This window comes from Manis pentadactyla, chromosome 19 (assembly GCF_030020395.1).
Source record: "Manis pentadactyla isolate mManPen7 chromosome 19, mManPen7.hap1, whole genome shotgun sequence".
Classification (NCBI taxonomy): domain Eukaryota; kingdom Metazoa; phylum Chordata; class Mammalia; order Pholidota; family Manidae; genus Manis; species Manis pentadactyla.
In genome coordinates, this window is record NC_080037.1 from 7,768,783 (window position 1) to 7,785,899 (window position 17,117).

General features: G+C 58.2%; 1 protein-coding gene and 1 long non-coding RNA gene across 5 annotated transcripts; one reads left to right on the plus strand and one right to left on the minus strand.

Annotated features, from left to right (window-relative positions):
• Window positions 1–734: 734 nt before the first annotated feature.
• On the minus strand, window positions 735–12,413 carry LOC130681683 (uncharacterized). The gene is made up of 3 exons (XR_008994930.1): window positions 12,278–12,413; window positions 2,035–2,137; window positions 735–1,743 (listed from the first exon to the last, which is right to left on the minus strand). It is a non-coding gene; the product is annotated as an uncharacterized LOC130681683 (long non-coding RNA).
• On the plus strand, window positions 4,835–14,342 carry VSIG8 (V-set and immunoglobulin domain containing 8). Of its 4 annotated transcripts, none has more exons than XR_008994928.1 (8): window positions 4,904–5,541; window positions 8,966–9,141; window positions 9,522–9,723; window positions 9,846–10,067; window positions 10,817–10,942; window positions 11,242–11,437; window positions 12,301–12,968; window positions 13,231–14,342. XR_008994928.1 is itself a non-coding variant. In XM_036922693.2 (7 exons), exons 1-7 carry the CDS (start codon window positions 5,493–5,495, stop codon window positions 12,572–12,574), a joined length of 1,239 nt encoding a protein of 412 aa, XP_036778588.2. In that variant the 5' UTR covers window positions 4,835–5,492; the 3' UTR covers window positions 12,575–14,342. The 4 variants fall into 4 exon arrangements, 2 of the variants coding, with proteins under 2 accessions (XP_036778588.2, XP_036778587.2); XR_008994929.1 differs by having other exon boundaries at window positions 13,235–14,342; XM_036922693.2 differs by having other exon boundaries at window positions 4,835–5,541; window positions 10,823–10,942; window positions 12,301–14,342.
• Window positions 14,343–17,117: the final 2,775 nt, after the last annotated feature.

Here is a 17,117-nt window from a genome sequence, read left to right on the forward strand (position 1 = left end):
GGTGGGAGTGGGGAGCCGGAGAAACTCCCCAGAGCTAATGAGCTTCTCTGCATGGCTCTGGGGAAAGAGTGTCCCGGAGCTAGTGGGGGTGAACCCCAGATCATAGAATCTCAAGGCTGCAAGGGACCTCAAAGACCCTCCAGTGCTTGAATCTGCTTTGCACACTCTAATCAAATGGTCGGGCAGTGTGGGCCTGCACACCACGAGGGAGAGGGCATGCAGGAGGCACCCCAGACCATCTCAGGTCAACCCCAACGCACATGAAGTTCCTCATCTCTTCCTGCGCATCCACAGTGGGGCCCTAGTTCTGCTCGTTGGGGCAACAAGCCCAGGCTGTTTTTACATGATGCCCCTTCAGATATCTCCTAGCTCAGCTTCTGCACAGCCTGCCCTGTGTGGGGAGGTGCCTGAAGTTCTGGAAACACAGGGCTCCTCTGAGCACTCGGCAGGGGTTGCTGGGGGAGGCTGTGGAGGAGAGTGGGAACCTTTTACCTTACCCCTTGGGCTGGGCATGCTGCCCTCCTGCCAGCGAACACTTCCACTGTCCTCTTGGCCTTGCCTCTGAGCCCCGCCCACGCTGGCACCAGCTTTCCACGGCTCCTTCCTCTTCCCCAGTGTCCAGGCAACGGAAACAAACACGGAAAGCAGAGTAGGGGCTGGTCGGGACTCAGGGAGGCTTGGTGGGGAGGCTCTGAAGCAACACACACCTTCCTGTCAATGCCAGGCAGGCAAGGCAGGCCCAGGGCCGCCCTGGGAACTGACGGGTTCTCTGAGGAATTCAGATGACAGAATCAAAGGCAAATTTTATTTCTATAAATTCAAAGGTCAGAGTCTCACTGGCCGTCCTGATCACTTGATCACATGGTCTCTCCCTGCACACACACAGACTGGCTGCTCCAGGAAGGTCAGCCGTGGCTCCTGGTCGGTCCACAAGGCCTGGCTCCCCCCGCCATTATGGCTCGTCCTTCGCATTGGTGTGTGAACGTCATTTCGCCTGGGCTGGGGGCCTTGCCACACAGGGCCATAGCTCATCGCTCCCAGACCTGACCGGGCGCCCCAAAAGGGTCGACAGTTTCACTGATCCCAGCTTCCCAGGGCCCTGCGAGAGGCCCGGCCCACTGGCTGAGTGGGGGAAGTTTCTGCAGGGAACAGGTGCGAGGCGATGGGACCTTTTATCTTCAGGGTCCCTTAATTCTTCCTCAGGCTTATCATCAGGAACTCACTCTTTAAGAGCGAATTCTTCATTCTCTCACTGTTCCCTTGATAACAGTCCAACTTGTGGCACTTGATCACCCACTCTCTGCCGTGGTGCTTTGCCGATACGGTCACTCCTTCCGCGATGGGGTCCGTTTCAGTGCTCCTTGCTCCTGTGACCCAGGGTGCCACTTGGTGGGGGAGATTTGGGCATATCCAGGCTCTCCCCTTGGGTCCCCCTTCTTCTGAGGTGGACCAGCTGGAATCAAGGAGGCTGGGGAGGCCTGAGCAGGGGCTCAGGGAGGCCCTGGCAGCACGTGTCAGCTCTTGCACGTCATCCCTGACCCAGGCCTCAGTCCCCAAACCCCAACCCTGTTCTTGAAACTGAACCTCACGGGGTCTCACCCTTCTTGCCATAGCTAACCTGACCCTTCCTCGTCTGAGCCCAGCATTCTCCAGTCATACCACCCGTACCACCTCCAAGCCCATCTCTCTGGTCCAGCCGCGGCCTCACCTGGCGGCCCTCCAACACCGTGTCTCCTCTGAGAGCTGGAGGAGAGGCAGCAGTGGTGGCTGCTGCTCCCTGGCTCTCCGTAAGCACATCCTGTGAGCTCGCTCGGCCCTTTCCTGGGAGGTTCTCTCTGCACAGTCACCCCTGGGGCCTGCTGCCCACTGCCCGGGTCTACATGGGGGCTTGGAGCCAGCCAAGGGAAGGCCCAGGCTGATGAGGGCAGGCCTACAGTGGTTGTGTGGAGTCCCTGGGAAGGGCACTTCAGAGGATGAGGAGGTGGGCCTCTGCCTGTCCTTCCCCAAGACTCCTGGGCATGGGCTGCACCTCACCTCCGAGGCATCCATGGGCTTCTCCAGGTCCTTGTCTCATCTCTCCCCTCCTCCTCTGTGTGTCTGTTCACTCCCTTCCAAGTCTGTCTGTGAGCTTCTGTTTCTGTCGTAGTACAGTTAGCAAATACAACCCACACTGGGAGATGTGCACAAGAGAGGGGCCGCTCTCCCTGGAGAACTGTGGATTTCTCCGGGAAAAACAAGGGGCACTTCTGGACACTGGTGTGTTGGGTCCCAGATCACAGCCCTGGCCTTCTTCCTGTCTGTCTCTCTCTGAACCACTGGATGGGCCATTTGGATGCCAAAGGTGTTTCTCTGTCTGTTTACTAATCAGTTACTCCCAAACTTTCTCTATGGGGGTACAGAGGGACCCCAATAGTCTCCTAGATCTGTCCTGACCTTTATGGGACCCAATAAGGAAGGAGGTGGGGAAGTGGAATATGTGGGGTGGAGACTGAGTGGGGAAAAGAGAGAGGGAGGAATCGGGGTGGGGGTGCCTCCCAAGGGTGGGCCCTCTTTCCCTGCTGAGGATGAGCCCAGAGGGAAATGGGCTAGGGCTGGTTCCAGAGCACTGGGGCCGCTGGCTGGACCTGTGCTATGAAAACTAAGAAGATACCCTATTTTCCTCACCCCACCTCCTCCCCCATGAACAAAACTTTCAGGGCTCAGGGCACAAGGCAGGAAGGCTGACAGCTTTTTCTATGGGCCTCAGATGGCACGAAGGTGGCACTGAGCCTGCAGTGTGTCAAAGGAGAGCAACAGCGTGCCCTGCCTTTTGAGGTTTTGAGGGGCCCCTGCTTGGAGCCCTCAAAAGTGACTGTTCTTCTAAGAACATCTAGGCCCTGTGTCTCCCCCAGTTCCCATCTCCTAGACTGCAAAACCAGGGACCCTCTCCCCCAGGAAAACTGCCTCTGATGGACCCCGTCTTCTAGTTCAGTTTGGTGTCAGACCCCTACTCGTTGCTAATAGTTTCCTGCATCTCTTCCCCAAATGGTTTTCTGGGAGCTTGACCGGGCAGCAAGCTTAGGGTGTGGAGCAGGACTTCAGAGGTCACATGTGTGCTGGGATTTGCTTGCTTCATACCCTTTAGATGGACTTATGCATACCTGGAATTCTCTCCCAAATTTTGGGAACCCCCAGTCAACAGGTGCCATCGGTCTACCGGAGTGATGGGCTAAAATTCTAGCCAAATTGTATTTAGCAGATGGGAGCTGAAGTCTTTCTAAATCATAAATAAAACTTCATTTTTTATTTCCATGAGTCCCCCTTCCCACATAACTTTGACCCCTGTTCTAACCCTGAGACCACAGTCTATTCTAACTTGAACCCCAAGCTGAGCTCAAACCCAGGTGCATCTCCCCAATCGTAAATCAATCTCAACCCAGCCTTGGGTTTGCTCTAACTGCGTTCCCAAGCATGGCTGTAAACGAGCTAAAACCCTAGTCCCTGTCATAACGGGGATCCGAGCCAGTAACCCTAGCCTCAGTTCTAGCTATTGTCTAGCCCCAATCTCAACCTTAATTCCCATCCTGAGCTCAAATTTGACCTCGACCTCATTCATCATTCCAACTAACTGGCCCCACCCTTCAGTCCTACTTTAACATTAGGTAGAATCCATAACCCAATACACTTCATTTTGATGGAACCACCACCTCACTCCTTTCTTTTCCAGTCCCACCTGTTCCCTCCACCTGTCACTCACCTTCTATGTTTTCCCCCCTGGTAGGTCTAGTAACGCACAGGGTCACCAAGCCCTTTCTTGGACCACTCTGGATTGAGAGTCAGGGTGCCTGGGTGTCCCCCGTGTAGTCCCCCAGCAGCATCACCTGCGCCAGATCCTCATGTTTTCCCTGGCCTCTGTGTCCCCGTATATAAACTGGGGACAATGATCCCTGCCCTCCACAGTGTGCAGGACAATCCCATAAACCTCCAAATAAATAAGGAAATAAGGATATTCACTGTGTACATCTGGTGGGTCCGAGAGCACCCTATTATTGTTGGGGGTGTGGGGGGTGTGGGCCGGAACACAGTGATGCGTGGACTCCTTGTGTTTCCTTATTTTCTGTTGTATGTTTCCTGGAGGGGTGGGCCCTGGCAGCAACCTCCGAGCCCCAGAACCCTCCCCAGGTGCCCTTTCTGTGCCCCTGGGAGGGGGTGGGGGAGGGCCCTTGACTCCTTTGAGGGAGTTGAACGGGGCCACTCATGACCTGACCCCCACCTGGAGCAGGTGTGCGGTGGACCTGGAGTCCAGGGAAGGTCCTCAGCCTGTTCTGGGGCCCCCTGGGCCAGCCAGCAAGGGCTGGCTCTCTGCTTTCTTCCTCTGCCTGCCAGAAGCCTCCCCACCCCAGCTCCAGCCTTTCCAGAACTGTGCTGTTCCGACCCTCCAGTGTGCAGTTATGAGGGTCCTTGGCCTCCCTTCCTGTGCCCAGACCCCAAATGATCCCCAAGCAGAGGTGTGCACAGACAGGCCAGCACATCCCTGAGCAGGCACCTCGCCTTCCCTGGCCCTCCTGGAACTTCAGCAGTGCCTCACCCTCCCCACCCTCCCACCTGCCCCCTCCACACACCCTGGCTCGCCTCCTCTCAGGCCTCACGGAACTGGATTGGGGTCTGTGTGGGAGGTGGGGCTGGATCCCCCATGACACCCCTGGGCCCCAGGGGCTCCCCTACCCCCAGGGATGGGACGGGAGCACAGTTCTAGAGGGCGCAGCCAGGTAGGACCCTGGACCCAGGCACACCCCCTCCCTCCCTGTTTTAGCTCAGGAGGCCTGATCCTGATTCCCTTTGAAGGGGGAAGCCTCAGGGAGAAGATGCCGGGCATTCCTGGGTCCCTTCCGTCTGCCTGGGCCTCCCCTCTGGCCCATGTCCCCTTCCCTGATGCCCCTCCCCACAGACCTGGCCTGGGTGGGGTGGGGGTGGGGGTCAGACCCTCGTGCCAGGCTCTAGCCACCCTCCCTCCCCAGGCCTGGCACCTCCTTCTTCGTTCCCATTTTCCCCGGGGAAGGAGGCAACAAATGAGTGGTGAGGGGAGTCCATGGACGCCAAATGGGGCGACTGTTGTCACCCTGAGGTTGGGGCCAGGAGGAAGTGGAAGTTTAACAGGTGCCTAATTACAAGTCCCGCTGGCCGCGCTGCGCCACTCTTGGGATAGGGAAGAGCTTGGGTGAGGGCTGGGTGATGCCTGGGTAGGCCACTCTGTCACCCCGATAATTAGGGTTCCTGGGACTCCTCCCCAAGGCGGGGACCAGGCCCCCTCCCTCCGATAGAAATAACTCCGGCTGCTGCCCAGCCAGGCACTCACTGCACCTTCCTGCCACCCGGGACAGTGTCTGTGCCCTCAGCTCCCCTCCCTCCACCCGTCCCCACACGCCCACCACCACGGGCCCCACAGCGCCGGCCCAGGGACACCCGGCCCAGGGACACCCGGCCCAGGCGGAGGAAACACCAAGCCTAGAGACATGGGAGATCAAGCAGCGTTCCACCTTCTGCTCGCGTGCCTGAGCCCAGGTATGGGGCTGGGCATCTGGCAGGGATCCCACAATATGCCAGATGGGTAGGGAAAGGGGCTATGAGGGCTCCCAGAGGAGCCCGGAAGGCAGTCTGAGATGCCCTGGTAGGGCGCTGCCCACCCTCACCCTGATGCCTCTGGGGTTTGGAAATTGCCCTAAGGGTTGGGGCTCGTGCTTATGGGGCAGAGGGTCTTTGCTGGATCTGCACGGGGCTGGGGAGCTGTGAGGGTACAGCTGGCCCAGAGTTACTGTGGGGACAGGGAGGGGGTCAGAGAGTTGGCGGGTAGCAAAGCTGGGTGGGGGCTGAGGAGGAGCCTGGGGTCAGTCTGTGTGCCATTCCCAACCGGGGGCCCCCCACGGCCCAGAGCCGAGGGGAGGGAGCTGCCTGCCCGGGGCCGGTGCAGGCTGCATGGGCTGTTCCCAGCTAGCCCTGGCCTGAGACCTCTGCTCCACGTGCCTGCTCTGTAAGAGTCCCAGGGTGGTGCCCCCTCCAGGATGAGGCCCCAGGAGGGTGGGGATGGCAACTCCCAGAGCCCCCTCACCCCACTGGGGCACACCCTGAGGGCAGGGCTCAGGATCCCATGTTGTGGCTGCCTGCCCAGCCGGGGGCAAGTCCCAGCAAGGGCCATTCTGTGTGCCCACAGCTGGAAATGGCTCTGAGGCTCTCCTGGGGTCTAGATTCAGGATGAAAGGGTGCAGGGGAGGAGGGAGGTGCTCTGGAGTTCTGGAAGTGGGGGTGGGGGTGGGGTGGGGTGGGGAGGGAAGTGGGTGCATTTTCAGCCTGTGTATGAATGTGAGTGTGTGCGAAGGATTGCATTTCTGGGGCAGGTTGTGTGCAGCACCCTCTGCGTGCTGAGAGCGGGGCTGGCAGAGATCACTCAGGGAGCTCCAGCTCTGCTCTGGGGGCCTGGGACACCCCCATGTGGTGCGTGTGTGACGGCAGCATAGTGCTGTGTGTATTTACGCCCCACCACCCTCTGCTGCCACCTTCCCCCTCTCTTTCCTCCCCTCCTTCCCCTTCAGAGGAGGGATTAGGAGCAATGGAAGCAGCCGGAAAATTCACAGCAGACTTAAAAGCTGAGAGTAGTTACTACTAGTGAGCTGACCCTCCAGAGAGGAGGGTGGCCCCTGGTGTTTTTGTGGGGGACAGGTGATCGCGTCTGCCCCCTCCCTCAGGCAGCCTGTGGTGACTGCCTCCCTCTCCCCTGTCACCCCGCGCCCTGCTCTCTCCCCCAGTTTGGCTTTTCTCGTCCTCCCCAGCCTCTCTTCCCTCTCCCCTGCCCTGGAAGCCCTCTTCCGGGCCACAGCAGGAGCACCGCAGCAGACAGCAGCAGTGACATCCCCGGGAGAGTGAGGGCGTGTGGTGCAGAAAGGATAGGACACTTGGAGGGGGCTGAGAGAGCTTTTAGGGAGATTGAAAGGTAGGGTGAGGCTCCAGGCCTGGGACACGGGAGACACTCAGCCTAGTGCAGGGTGGAGGCATGCTTCCTCCCGCCTGTCCCTCCTCCCTGAACACTTACCTTCCGTGGCCAGCTCCCTGGGTGGGGACAGTCCTCATTATGGGTTGCTTCCAAAAATGCTTCCCTAGGTGGGGCCTCTGCTCTCCGCGGAGTTCTGGTTCATCCCTGGCTTGCCCTGTGCTGCCCTAGTATCTGGCAGAAAGCATCAGGATCCTTATCTCAGGAATGAGTCTGTTCTCTTGGCCTGGGGCTGGAGGTGGCATCACCAGGTCCCGTTAGAGCCCCAGCAGCCAGCCTGCCTGTGGGCCCTGGGCCACCCAGGAGTGGGATTAGGGCATGGCTGAGCGCCCAGCTGGGGTTCCCAGGGGCAAATTCAGCAATGCCAGAGGTGCTGGGGATGTTGAAAGGGCCCTGCCGGCTCTCTAGAACCAGGCTAAGCTTCTGCAGGTATGTCTGGTCTTGAATGACCACATGGGGGACTGTGTGCACTGGGTTTGTCTAGTGGATGAATACGGACCTGTGCTGTATGCAGATGCATGTCTGTCTGAATCTGGCATTGTCTGGGTGGGTAGGAGTGTGGGACTACCTAGGTATCTGCACTCTGAAGGCCTGTAAGTGTGTTTTGTTTTACGTGCTGATTTGTTGGGTCGTGACAGCATGTAATTTCGTGCATGAAACACTCTCTAATGCAAATATGGTCTCCAGAGAGCCAGAGAGGGGTTGCAGAGCAGAATGAGTTGCTGAGCCAGGGCTGGGCTCCACAGACTTGCTGACTTTCAACAGAGCATGCAGAAGGGGAGGGAGCCAGGTTGGGCAAGGGGCCTGGGGATAGGAGGGCTGCAGGAGACTGGCGGGCGGAGCCTGCCTGCGTGCCCAGCTCAGCCTTCACTGGGACCCTGTGTACACCACCCTTTTATTCCTCTCCTATCTAAGCGTCTAACCGGTTGGGGCCAGTGCTCGCTCGCCTGGGGCTTCTGGGCAGCTCGTTCACTCCCAGCTTCCAGATCCCCAGCTTCTCACCCAGCGCTGACTCAGTGGCGCTAGAGCTGTCAGGAGCGGGAGGGGCCCCAACTGGAGCCAGCATGGCAGGGCCTGTACTGAGCCAGACACTCACGCAAGGGGAAGGACACAAAGTCCACAGTGCCACCTGTTGTCACACAAGGCTCACACTGTTGTACAGATGCATGTGACCATATCCCCAGCATGCACCATCATTCACCATCACACACAAACCCAGGCAGGCTCTTGGTCACAGCTGCCCACTGTCACACACACTGCCACACCCAAGCATACAGCCACAGACGCCCACTGTCACACACAGAGGCACACACAGATCCATCCAGGGTTCTGCTTCTCAGGCTGGAAAGGACTCCAGAGGTCATGGTGTCCATCCTCCTGCCCCCAGACAGGAGTATCTCACTTGGCCCAGAGAGGTGGCTTTTAACAGGCTAGGCTCCTTCATCAGAGCCTTTAACAACTCTGTGTTCCACCTGCCCCCCTCCACAACACACATATATGCACTATCGTCTAAATACATAAGCAGGCACCCTACCTGGTCATGTGCATGAATATCCTTACAGTACACATACACAACAAGTATCTATATTCATAAGCACACAATGTACCTATGTGCACATATTAATACATGCATATATAATCATGCACACGTACAAGCACACATAACAGCTGTTACCTATAGAAAAAGTATTCAGATGCAATCTTACACAATCTTAGAATACAGACATGCTTACATAAGTACTCACAGACATGCACATGCCGATTCACGCACGTGCATGTGCATGCATGCGCGCACACACACACACTCAGAGCAGCAGCCCCTTCTCCCTACAGGCCGCCTGCGGAGCCCTGGCTCACTGCTGAGGGAAAGGTGAAGGGAGGGGCTGACCGGACCTCTCAGGCCCTGGGTCTCCTCCCTCACCGCGTGCCCTGCCCTTCCCCTAGCACTGCTGTCTGCTGTGCGCATCAGTGGGGATGGCCAGGAGGTCCTGTACCTGGCGGAAGGTGATAATGTGAGACTGGGCTGCCCTTACATCCTGGACCCTGAGGACTACGGTCCAAATGCACTGGACATTGAGTGGATGCAGGTCAATTCAGACCCCTCACATCGGGAGAATGTGGTGAGTACGAGGCACAGGGTTTCCCTTACCCTACACTTCGTGGGCAGCACCCTCAGAAGCAAGGGAGGGTGGGTGAGAAAACCAAGACTGAACTTCCCCAAGTCCTCTCAGGGAATGGGGTAACAGGGGTGAGAGCTCTGCAGTCACAAATCAAGCCAGCCAGGTGGCCCACCTGCCCCCACCCTCTGGAGGGAAGATGAGGCATGGTCCCTGCCCCCAGAAACTCCCTGCCTGAGCTTACCCCTGCCCCATGGCATTGCCATTCCCATTTTTCAGCAGAGAAAACTGAGCCTCAGAGGAGTTCAGGGAGGTGAACTGGCCCACAGGCCCTCCTTGGCTCTGCCTGCCTCACCACATCTGTGCTCTTCTGCTCTTCACAGTTCCTTAGTTACCAGGACAAGAGGATCAACCACGGCAACCTCCCCCACCTGCAGCAGAGGGTTCGCTTTACAGCCACAGACCCCAGCCAGTATGATGCCTCCATCAACCTCATGAACCTGCAGGTGTCCGACACAGCCACCTATGAGTGCAGGGTGAAGAAAACCACTATGGCCAGCCGGAAGGTCGTTGTCACTGTCCAAGGTATGGCCCGACTTCTCTGGGCACCTGTTCCCCAGAGGGCAGAGCCAAGGGCTGCTTGGCCACCCTGTGCCTGGTCTGCCCCTCAGCTGGGCACTGGCTCACAACCGCCTGCTTCTCTGCAGCGCGGCCTGCGGTGCCCATGTGCTGGACCGAGGGCCACATGACACACGGCAACGATGTGGTGCTGAAGTGCTTTGCCAATGGGGGCAGCCCACCTCTCTCCTACAGGTGGGCCAAGATCAGTGGGCACACCCACCCCTACCGTGCTGGGTCCTACCATTCCCAGCACAGCTTCCACTCTGAGCTCTCCTACCAGGAGTCCTTCCACAGCTCCATGAATCAAGGTGAGGGGGCCCTGGGAGTGGGGATGTAAGAGCACATGGGTGGGACTCTGGCACCTACTGGGGCCTCCCTCGGTCACAGTAGCACACAGTCAAACCTAGAACCCCTGGGGAGATCCTTTCTCTGGGCCTGTTCTTGAAGCTACTATTGAGGGAAGAAGAGGCCAAGTGGGGGGGCGGGGTTCGTCGTAGGTCAGTATGGTTTATGTGGACGAGCACAGGCTTGAGGTACAGAACTGGGCCTGGATCCTGGCTGGACCACTGACCGGCTGCAAGACTCCAGCAGGTGGCTTAACCTGTCGGTGTCTTGGTCCCACCACACATGAAAAAGGAATGATCAGGTCTACCTTCCAGGGGCATGTGAGGATTGAATGGGAGGAAGTGCGTGAAGCTGCAGGCACGCAGAGAAGCTGGATAGTGTGCAGAATCCGAACAAGAGCACCAGGGCTGGAAGGGGCCTTAGAATTCCTCCGGTCTAACCCTGGCCTCACTGTACAAAAGAGCAGACGAAGGCCCAGAGAGGGAACACGGAGTGAATCAAGGTGTCTCTGTCCTGTTGCTGGGAGAAGGGTCCTTCCTGCCTCTCTGTCTCAGCAGGGGGAAGGTGACACATCTGGAGGGTGGAGTGGACCTGCGTATGCATGCATACACCTTGCCCCTTCCGTCCTCCCCTCCACAGAGGCCCAGGCTGGAGTGGGGCTGTCAGACCCCAGGACCCCCCGCCTCACTCTAGCCCTCTGATGCCGCTTCAGTTTCAGGTCTGAGCAACGGCGACCTGGTGCTGACGGACATCTCCCACGAGGATAATGGACTGTATCAGTGCACGGTGGCCAACCACGTGGGCTACAGCGTGTGTGTGGTGGAGGTGAAGGTGTCAGGTAGGTGCGGTGGCAGCGGCCCCAGGGCCACGAGGTCGGGAGGATCGAGGCTGTATTTTGGAGCCCCAGCTGGCTCTGCCTTCGCATTGTCATTGGTGCCTAGGGCAGCTGGCAAGCCTGGGAGAAGATGCAAACCTAAGCCATAACAGCTTCTCCCGTTGTCCTTACTGGGTGTCCTGGGGCCCTGAGACGCTGGACCCTGGCCCTCTTTCCCACAGTCACCTGCCCTGGGGCCTCCTGGCCAGCCGGGTGCTGGCTGGGCTCCAGAAAGCCTGACTGGTCTCTCCCTTTCTCCACAGATTCCCGACGCATCGGCATGATTGTCGGCGCGGTGCTGGGCTCCCTGCTCATGCTGGGGTGCCTGATAGTGGGCATCTGGGGGCTCGTCTGCTGCTGCTGCGGGGGCGCCGGGGCTGGCACCCGCGGTGCCTTCGGCTATGGCAATGGCGGCGGGGTCGGCGGCGGGGCCTGCGGTGACTTGGCTAGTGAGATCAGGTAAAACCTGATGCATGCTGCCTGCTGCTGCAACACAGGGGACGGGCGCCCTGCCCTCCTCACCCCCAACCGCGCCGGCCGGCTGGGACCCCCACCCCCACCCCGCCCGCCATCGCCTCGGAGTGCCGGGACCGCAGCGTGTCGACCTGCCACGCGTCGCATGGCTTCCCTCTCCCCGCCCCACGCCCAGCTGCGCCTCGGCTCCCCTGCCCTCCTTTTCCCTCCTGTCTAGCACCTGTCTGTCTGCCTGTCTGTCCTCTCTAGACTGTAAGCTCCTGGCGGGCAGGAACTATTTTTTTTCACGTTTCCCCTGTGTTGCGCGGTGAGAACTCCGGGCATGCTTAAGAAGTTCATAACAAGAGCAGTGCCAGCAGCTTATGTTAGACAACAGCCAGAAATAAGAAGGAACAAGATTAGTAGTGCCAACGCCTGCAGAGCCCTAGGGCTGGAGGAAAAGATGGAGAAGGCTGGGGGGCAGGAGGTGAGGGGAAGGGAGAGAGGGGGCAAGGTCAGGGTTAGTTAGGGGAAGGAGGCCGGGGAGAGCAGCACCGCCTGGGCCTCCAAGGTCAAAGCCGGTGGCTCTGCGGAGACGCGAGGGGACCGGAAGGCGCCCAGGTGGGGCCGCCGGCCGCGGGCTGTCCGGACACGCGTGCACGAGCGGGATGCAGGCTGGGGACGCCGCGGGGTCGCCGGCCCAGGACGAGGCGGAGAGGAGAGGAGGTCGAGGCTGAGCGAGAGGCGAGGGGCGGGGGGCGCAAGGCGGGCGGCGCGGGAGCCCAGAGGCTGGCGAGAGGCGGACCCAGGCCGTGCCCACGCCGCGCCGCGCCGCAGCCCGCTCACCCGCCGCCTGTTGTTTCCCACAGAGAGGACGCCGTGGCGCCCGGGTGCAAGTCCGGCGGGCGCCGCAGCCGCGTCCCCCGGCTCCTGGGGTCCCCGACGCAGACGGTCAGCCGCTCCCCGAGCCGCAAGTACGCGCGCCCGCCCCGCGGCGGCCCCGAGGACGTGGCCCTGGCGCCCCGCACCGCCGCCGCCGCTTGCGAAGCGGGCCCTTCCCCGGTCTACGTCCAGGTCAAGAGCGCCGAGCCCGCCGACGGCGCGCAGGGGCCGCTGCCGGGCAAGGACGGCCTCCTGGTGTGAGCGCGCCGCGGGGCGTCGGGCTGCGCCCCGGCCGGGAGGAGGGTGCGGGGCTCTCTGCCCGCAGCTGGGGACGCTCTGGGGCCCGCGACTCCCATGCCCGCGTCCAGGCGGCTTGGGCTGAAGGCACCGCCCCTGGGAGACCCCGAGGGGGCAGAGCCTCCTTCCCCAGAGTGGGAGGGGTCGGGGGGCGTAGCAAGCTTGGTGGGCGGAGCGCCCTGAGCCGGAGCTCCCGAGACGGAGGGAGGTGGAAGGGTCGAGAGCGGTAGGAGCCGGAGGCCCGGTGTCCCAGCCAAGGCCGAGGGCCCCGGGGCCGGGTGGGCGGGGGAATGGACCGGACTGTTTCGCGTGCGAGATCCGAGCTCCAAGGCGGCAGCGTTGGCACAATAAAGAAACTGTAAGACTTGAGCTGAGGCGGCTGTGGTTGCACAGAGGGTTGGGCAAGGGGTCCGGGTGGAGGGCCCGCTCTGGGATGCGGCAGGGTGCCCCCTGCGGTCCCGCATCGTGCCGGCATCATATCCGCCCCTCCCTGCTGAGATCGCAGCCGTCGGGGCTGGAAGGGGCTGTCCAATCCTGCTCCTTCACCATGCAGTTGGGGAAACCGAGACCTCGCAGGCTGGATTTTAAATCCGGAACCCTGCTTTTCTCTTGCATTCCAGGAAGTCAGCAGAAGGGAAGCAAGGGACTGGTGGGGGTGACCTTCCTGAATGTTCCCCTGTGAATTCTCAGCATCCTCTCTCCTGGCCTCATCTACCGATCCTGACTTCCTGACCGCTTCCAAATGGTTGCCTTCCTTTTCAACAATCAGGAAGGGTTTCAGAGTCATTCTCTAGGGTAGAAAGACCTTCAAGGAATCTAATGTACTCGCCCGTTTAATGGAAAGGGGATTGACATTCATTGAGCATCTGTTAAGTGCCAGGTGCTTTCCAGTACTTTATCTTACTTAATACTTTACTTTAGTCCTCTGAAGCTGTGCTCTATTCCATTGTAGAGATGAACAAAATGGTTCAGAGGGATCAGATATCTTGACCAGGGCTACAAAGGTAATTCAGGTGTTGATCCAGGCATGTGTGACTCCAGAACATCAGGATGTTTCTCTGATATTTGAAATCCTTCTACAGCAATTCCTGACAAAGCCTACTCCCACCTCCTCTTGAATACTGCCCGACACATCATTTGGCATCTCACTACCTACCAAAGCGATCCGTTTGGCTTCTGACAGTCAGAGAAACATTTCTTCTATCCAACTCAATTTTTGTCTCAATATAGCTTTTATCCCTTGGTCCAAGCTCTACTCTAAGGGACCCTTAAGCAACACACGGCCATTTCATCGGCCTCTAGTGGACCAAGTGGTTGTACCCCATACAGGATGGCTGCAAACGGCATATAACTGGGCTCCTGGCTGGTCTAGGGACTGCAGGTCTTCTGAAGAGCACAGTGTCTCAAGGTCACTCAGTGCTACGTGCCTCTGCCCGGCCACCTTGCCTGTTGGAGCCCAGGCACTTCCTTCTCTCTTGGCCTCTTTCCCTTGAGGAGAAGCTGGGCTTCTGAACTCTCCCTGCTTCTACTCGGCGGCCCCTTGGAGTGCAGGGTATGGATGCTTTCAAGTTTCTTAAGTGAGGAAGCCCTGAAACCCTGCTTGGTTTTACATAACTGGAAAGCCCTTCCAGGTGGTAAAGGCATTTGCAGAAAGTGCTGGCATTGCTGGCTCTGCCGTGATAGAGCTTGGGAAGGGGAAGGAGGGATGGTCATGGGACAGAGGCACCCAGGGACAAATGTCTGGGAGTGGGGGTGGGAGGTGGGTGGTTCTGGGGGATGGGCGGGGATACAGTGGTTAGGGGATTGAACAGTGAGGGGAGCAGATGACTGCAGGAACCATCCATCCCTTCACTTCCTTGGACACATTTATGAGTATTCATGAGATGACTTCTTCACAGAGGGTTAGATCTTTGGGAGGGCACAGGGCCTGCAAACTTTTGCCCCTAAGGCAGGGGACTGAATAGGATAAGTGGAGAAGGGCCCTTCCGGTCTGAGGAGGCTCCAGCCTCCTTGGGTGGCAGGGGCAGAGGCAGCCAGCTGGCAGAGCAGGCAGCACTGAATGACGTCATTTCCCCATTCCAGGAATCAGTGAGCCACGCTCAGCCTCAGACTTCATGTGAAGGGTGACAGCAGCGAGGCTCTGGCAAGAGAAGTTCATTAAAAAGCAGTAAGAGAGATTCCAGAGCGACCCTGGGGACAACTTCCAGGAGGGCGGCTCAGCAGGGCTGGGAGGGAAGGTTCCAGGATCTGAGGCTGGACCGGAGTCCTTGTCCCAGCGCCCACCAGGCCTGGGGGAGAGGGAGGGGCTTTGTGCCCCTCGCATTTTGCCTCAGGAACCCTCCTTCTTTTTTCATTTCTCCTGCCTGGAGCCTTGTCAGAGCTGGAGAACACTTGTGGTAAAGGCTTAGCAGTGGCTTTGCAAGGGGGGTGAGGAGGAGGGGACAGGGAAGCCTCCCTTTGTAGCATTTGCTGTTTCCATGACGGAAGCACCCCACCCTGGCTGATTCCAAGCTGCCACCACGATGCCCTGGCAGGGAGTCGGGAGAACTGTGCCCTAGCATCCATTGTAGAGCATTTCCAGGAGACAGGTACAGAAGTTAATGACCCCACGAGATGAGACAGCAGTGAACTCTAGTAAAATAATCAGGAAGTCAGAGGTTTTGAGTACTCATCTCTTTTGTTTTAATATAATTTAAAAAATTTTAAATTTATGTAATTTAATTTTTATTAATGGCTGCATTTAGCAACTGGCTTACAAACTTTAGGTGGGCCACATCCCCAGGCAAGCAGAAGGCTGTGTGTGCCATCACCGACTCAAGGGCGGGAATCTCAAGTACAGTCCTGATTTTCTGTTTTCCATAGAGACACAAACAGCATGAAGTTGGTTGCCTCCACTCTCCTGCGGGTTCTCCCTGGGGCGTCATTTCCAGGCCTTACCAGAGCTGAATTCTAGTTCCTCTGGTCACTGAAAAATCATTTCGATCATTTAAGTGTCCTTGGCACACCATCAGAAACCCAACCTGGCCTCCACCGAATTTCCATGAATTTGTCTCATAGGGCATCCGGCCCTGGGAAACGTATTCAAGGGACATTCTGGGCTCTTCCTGCCTCAGTTCCTTCTCTGACTCCCCCACGTGTTAGGAAGTCATCCTTAGTCATCTTCTCTTTAAGCCCGAGCCCATGACTGGCACGGAATCCCAATGGATTCTCTTCTCTGTGCTCCTATTATAGTAACTGTTGGCATGCTTCCTGCTCAGTTAGGTTCCCATTACTCCATTCCCCGAAGGACCATGGTGACTCTGGGGTGAGATTATTATTATTTTTTTCCTGCCTTACTGGAAACCAGAGTTTTGAGTATTAACCCCTCACTGTTAGGGCTGCCCTGGAGGCCGGAGCTGGATCTAAACTTGAGCTCTGCAGCCTGCGTGTCCCAGGAGGGCCTCCTGCTGAGAGCCTGGGAAACCCCTCGAGGTGGGATTGACCCTCTGCCTGTGCCCAGTCGTCTGGAGTAATTGTTTTTCCTGGTGTGTGGAAACAAAACTGATTCCGCTCAGTTCGTTGTGGTTAGATTAAGAAGAATGTGCTGAAGGGCAAGATCCCCGAGACCTGGGGCTGTGCGGGCCAGGTGGGGATGGGGCTCCTCTGGGAACCCGGCAGGACTTGTGCAGGCTCACTGTGCCTGCCTGTGGGAGGGGACAAGATGGCCTGCCACCCCTCTGCAGCCACGGCCCTCAGCAGCCTTCTTAGATGCATTGAAGGAGGGGAAGGATGGGACCCGTGCTAGGGAGGGACACACACCAAAGGCAGGAAATGGGTGGAGGATGGGGTGCACCACCCAGCCCCTTTCTATATAGGTGGAGTTTGAGGTGCTGGTGAATGCATTTGGGTGTCTTGGGGAGAAAATAAGGAAAGAAGAGAGGAAGAACGTTGTAATAAATATTTGTGAGTTAGTCATGTTCACATATGCAAAGGAAAAAGCCAGTTTTGGCATCAAACCTGACTTCATGGTTATTTAATCAGCTCCCCAAACCTTGGTTTCTTCATCTGTAGAATGGAATCATATGTGGGCTCTTCTGGGTGGAGTGCTCATTGCAGGGCCTGGAAGGTGGCAGGGGCTCTGCAGACATTGATCCCAAGCCCCCAGTCCTCGGTGTGTGATTCCGTCTCCCACAAGGGGCAGGCCTGGGGACAGAGATGGAACCACGCAGAGGCGGGGGGTGGAGGCTGAGGCAGTGGCAGCTCCCCCACGCAGGGGGATGGAGGGAGAAGAAGGAAGCCTTGGGATTGACCTTGGAGATGACTGACCACTTGGGGGAAGAGGCAGGAGGCCCAGGAAGCAGCAAAGAGAAAAGCAGGAGGAGAACCAGGCCTGCCTCTGAGTCCTAGAAGTTACACGTATTAATATCGATGATGAGCCTCACTAGTAATAGCGATACTGCTAATAACAGGAATCACCTGAAACACCAGCTCGGCAGGGCCCCGGGGTCGGGCCTGCCGGGATCCTCAG

Excerpts from the sequence above, each read along its gene's own strand:
- VSIG8 (XM_036922692.2), top strand. The coding sequence starts at position 5,493 with ATGGGAGATCAAGCAGCGTTCCACCTTCTGCTCGCGTGCCTGAGCCCA. Across the intron at positions 9,142-9,521 it reads CCTCACATCGGGAGAATGTG|TTCCTTAGTTACCAGGACAA; the intron begins GTGAGTACGAGG and ends TGCTCTTCACAG. Across the intron at positions 11,438-12,300 it reads GACTTGGCTAGTGAGATCAG|AGAGGACGCCGTGGCGCCCG; the intron begins GTAAAACCTGAT and ends TGTTTCCCACAG.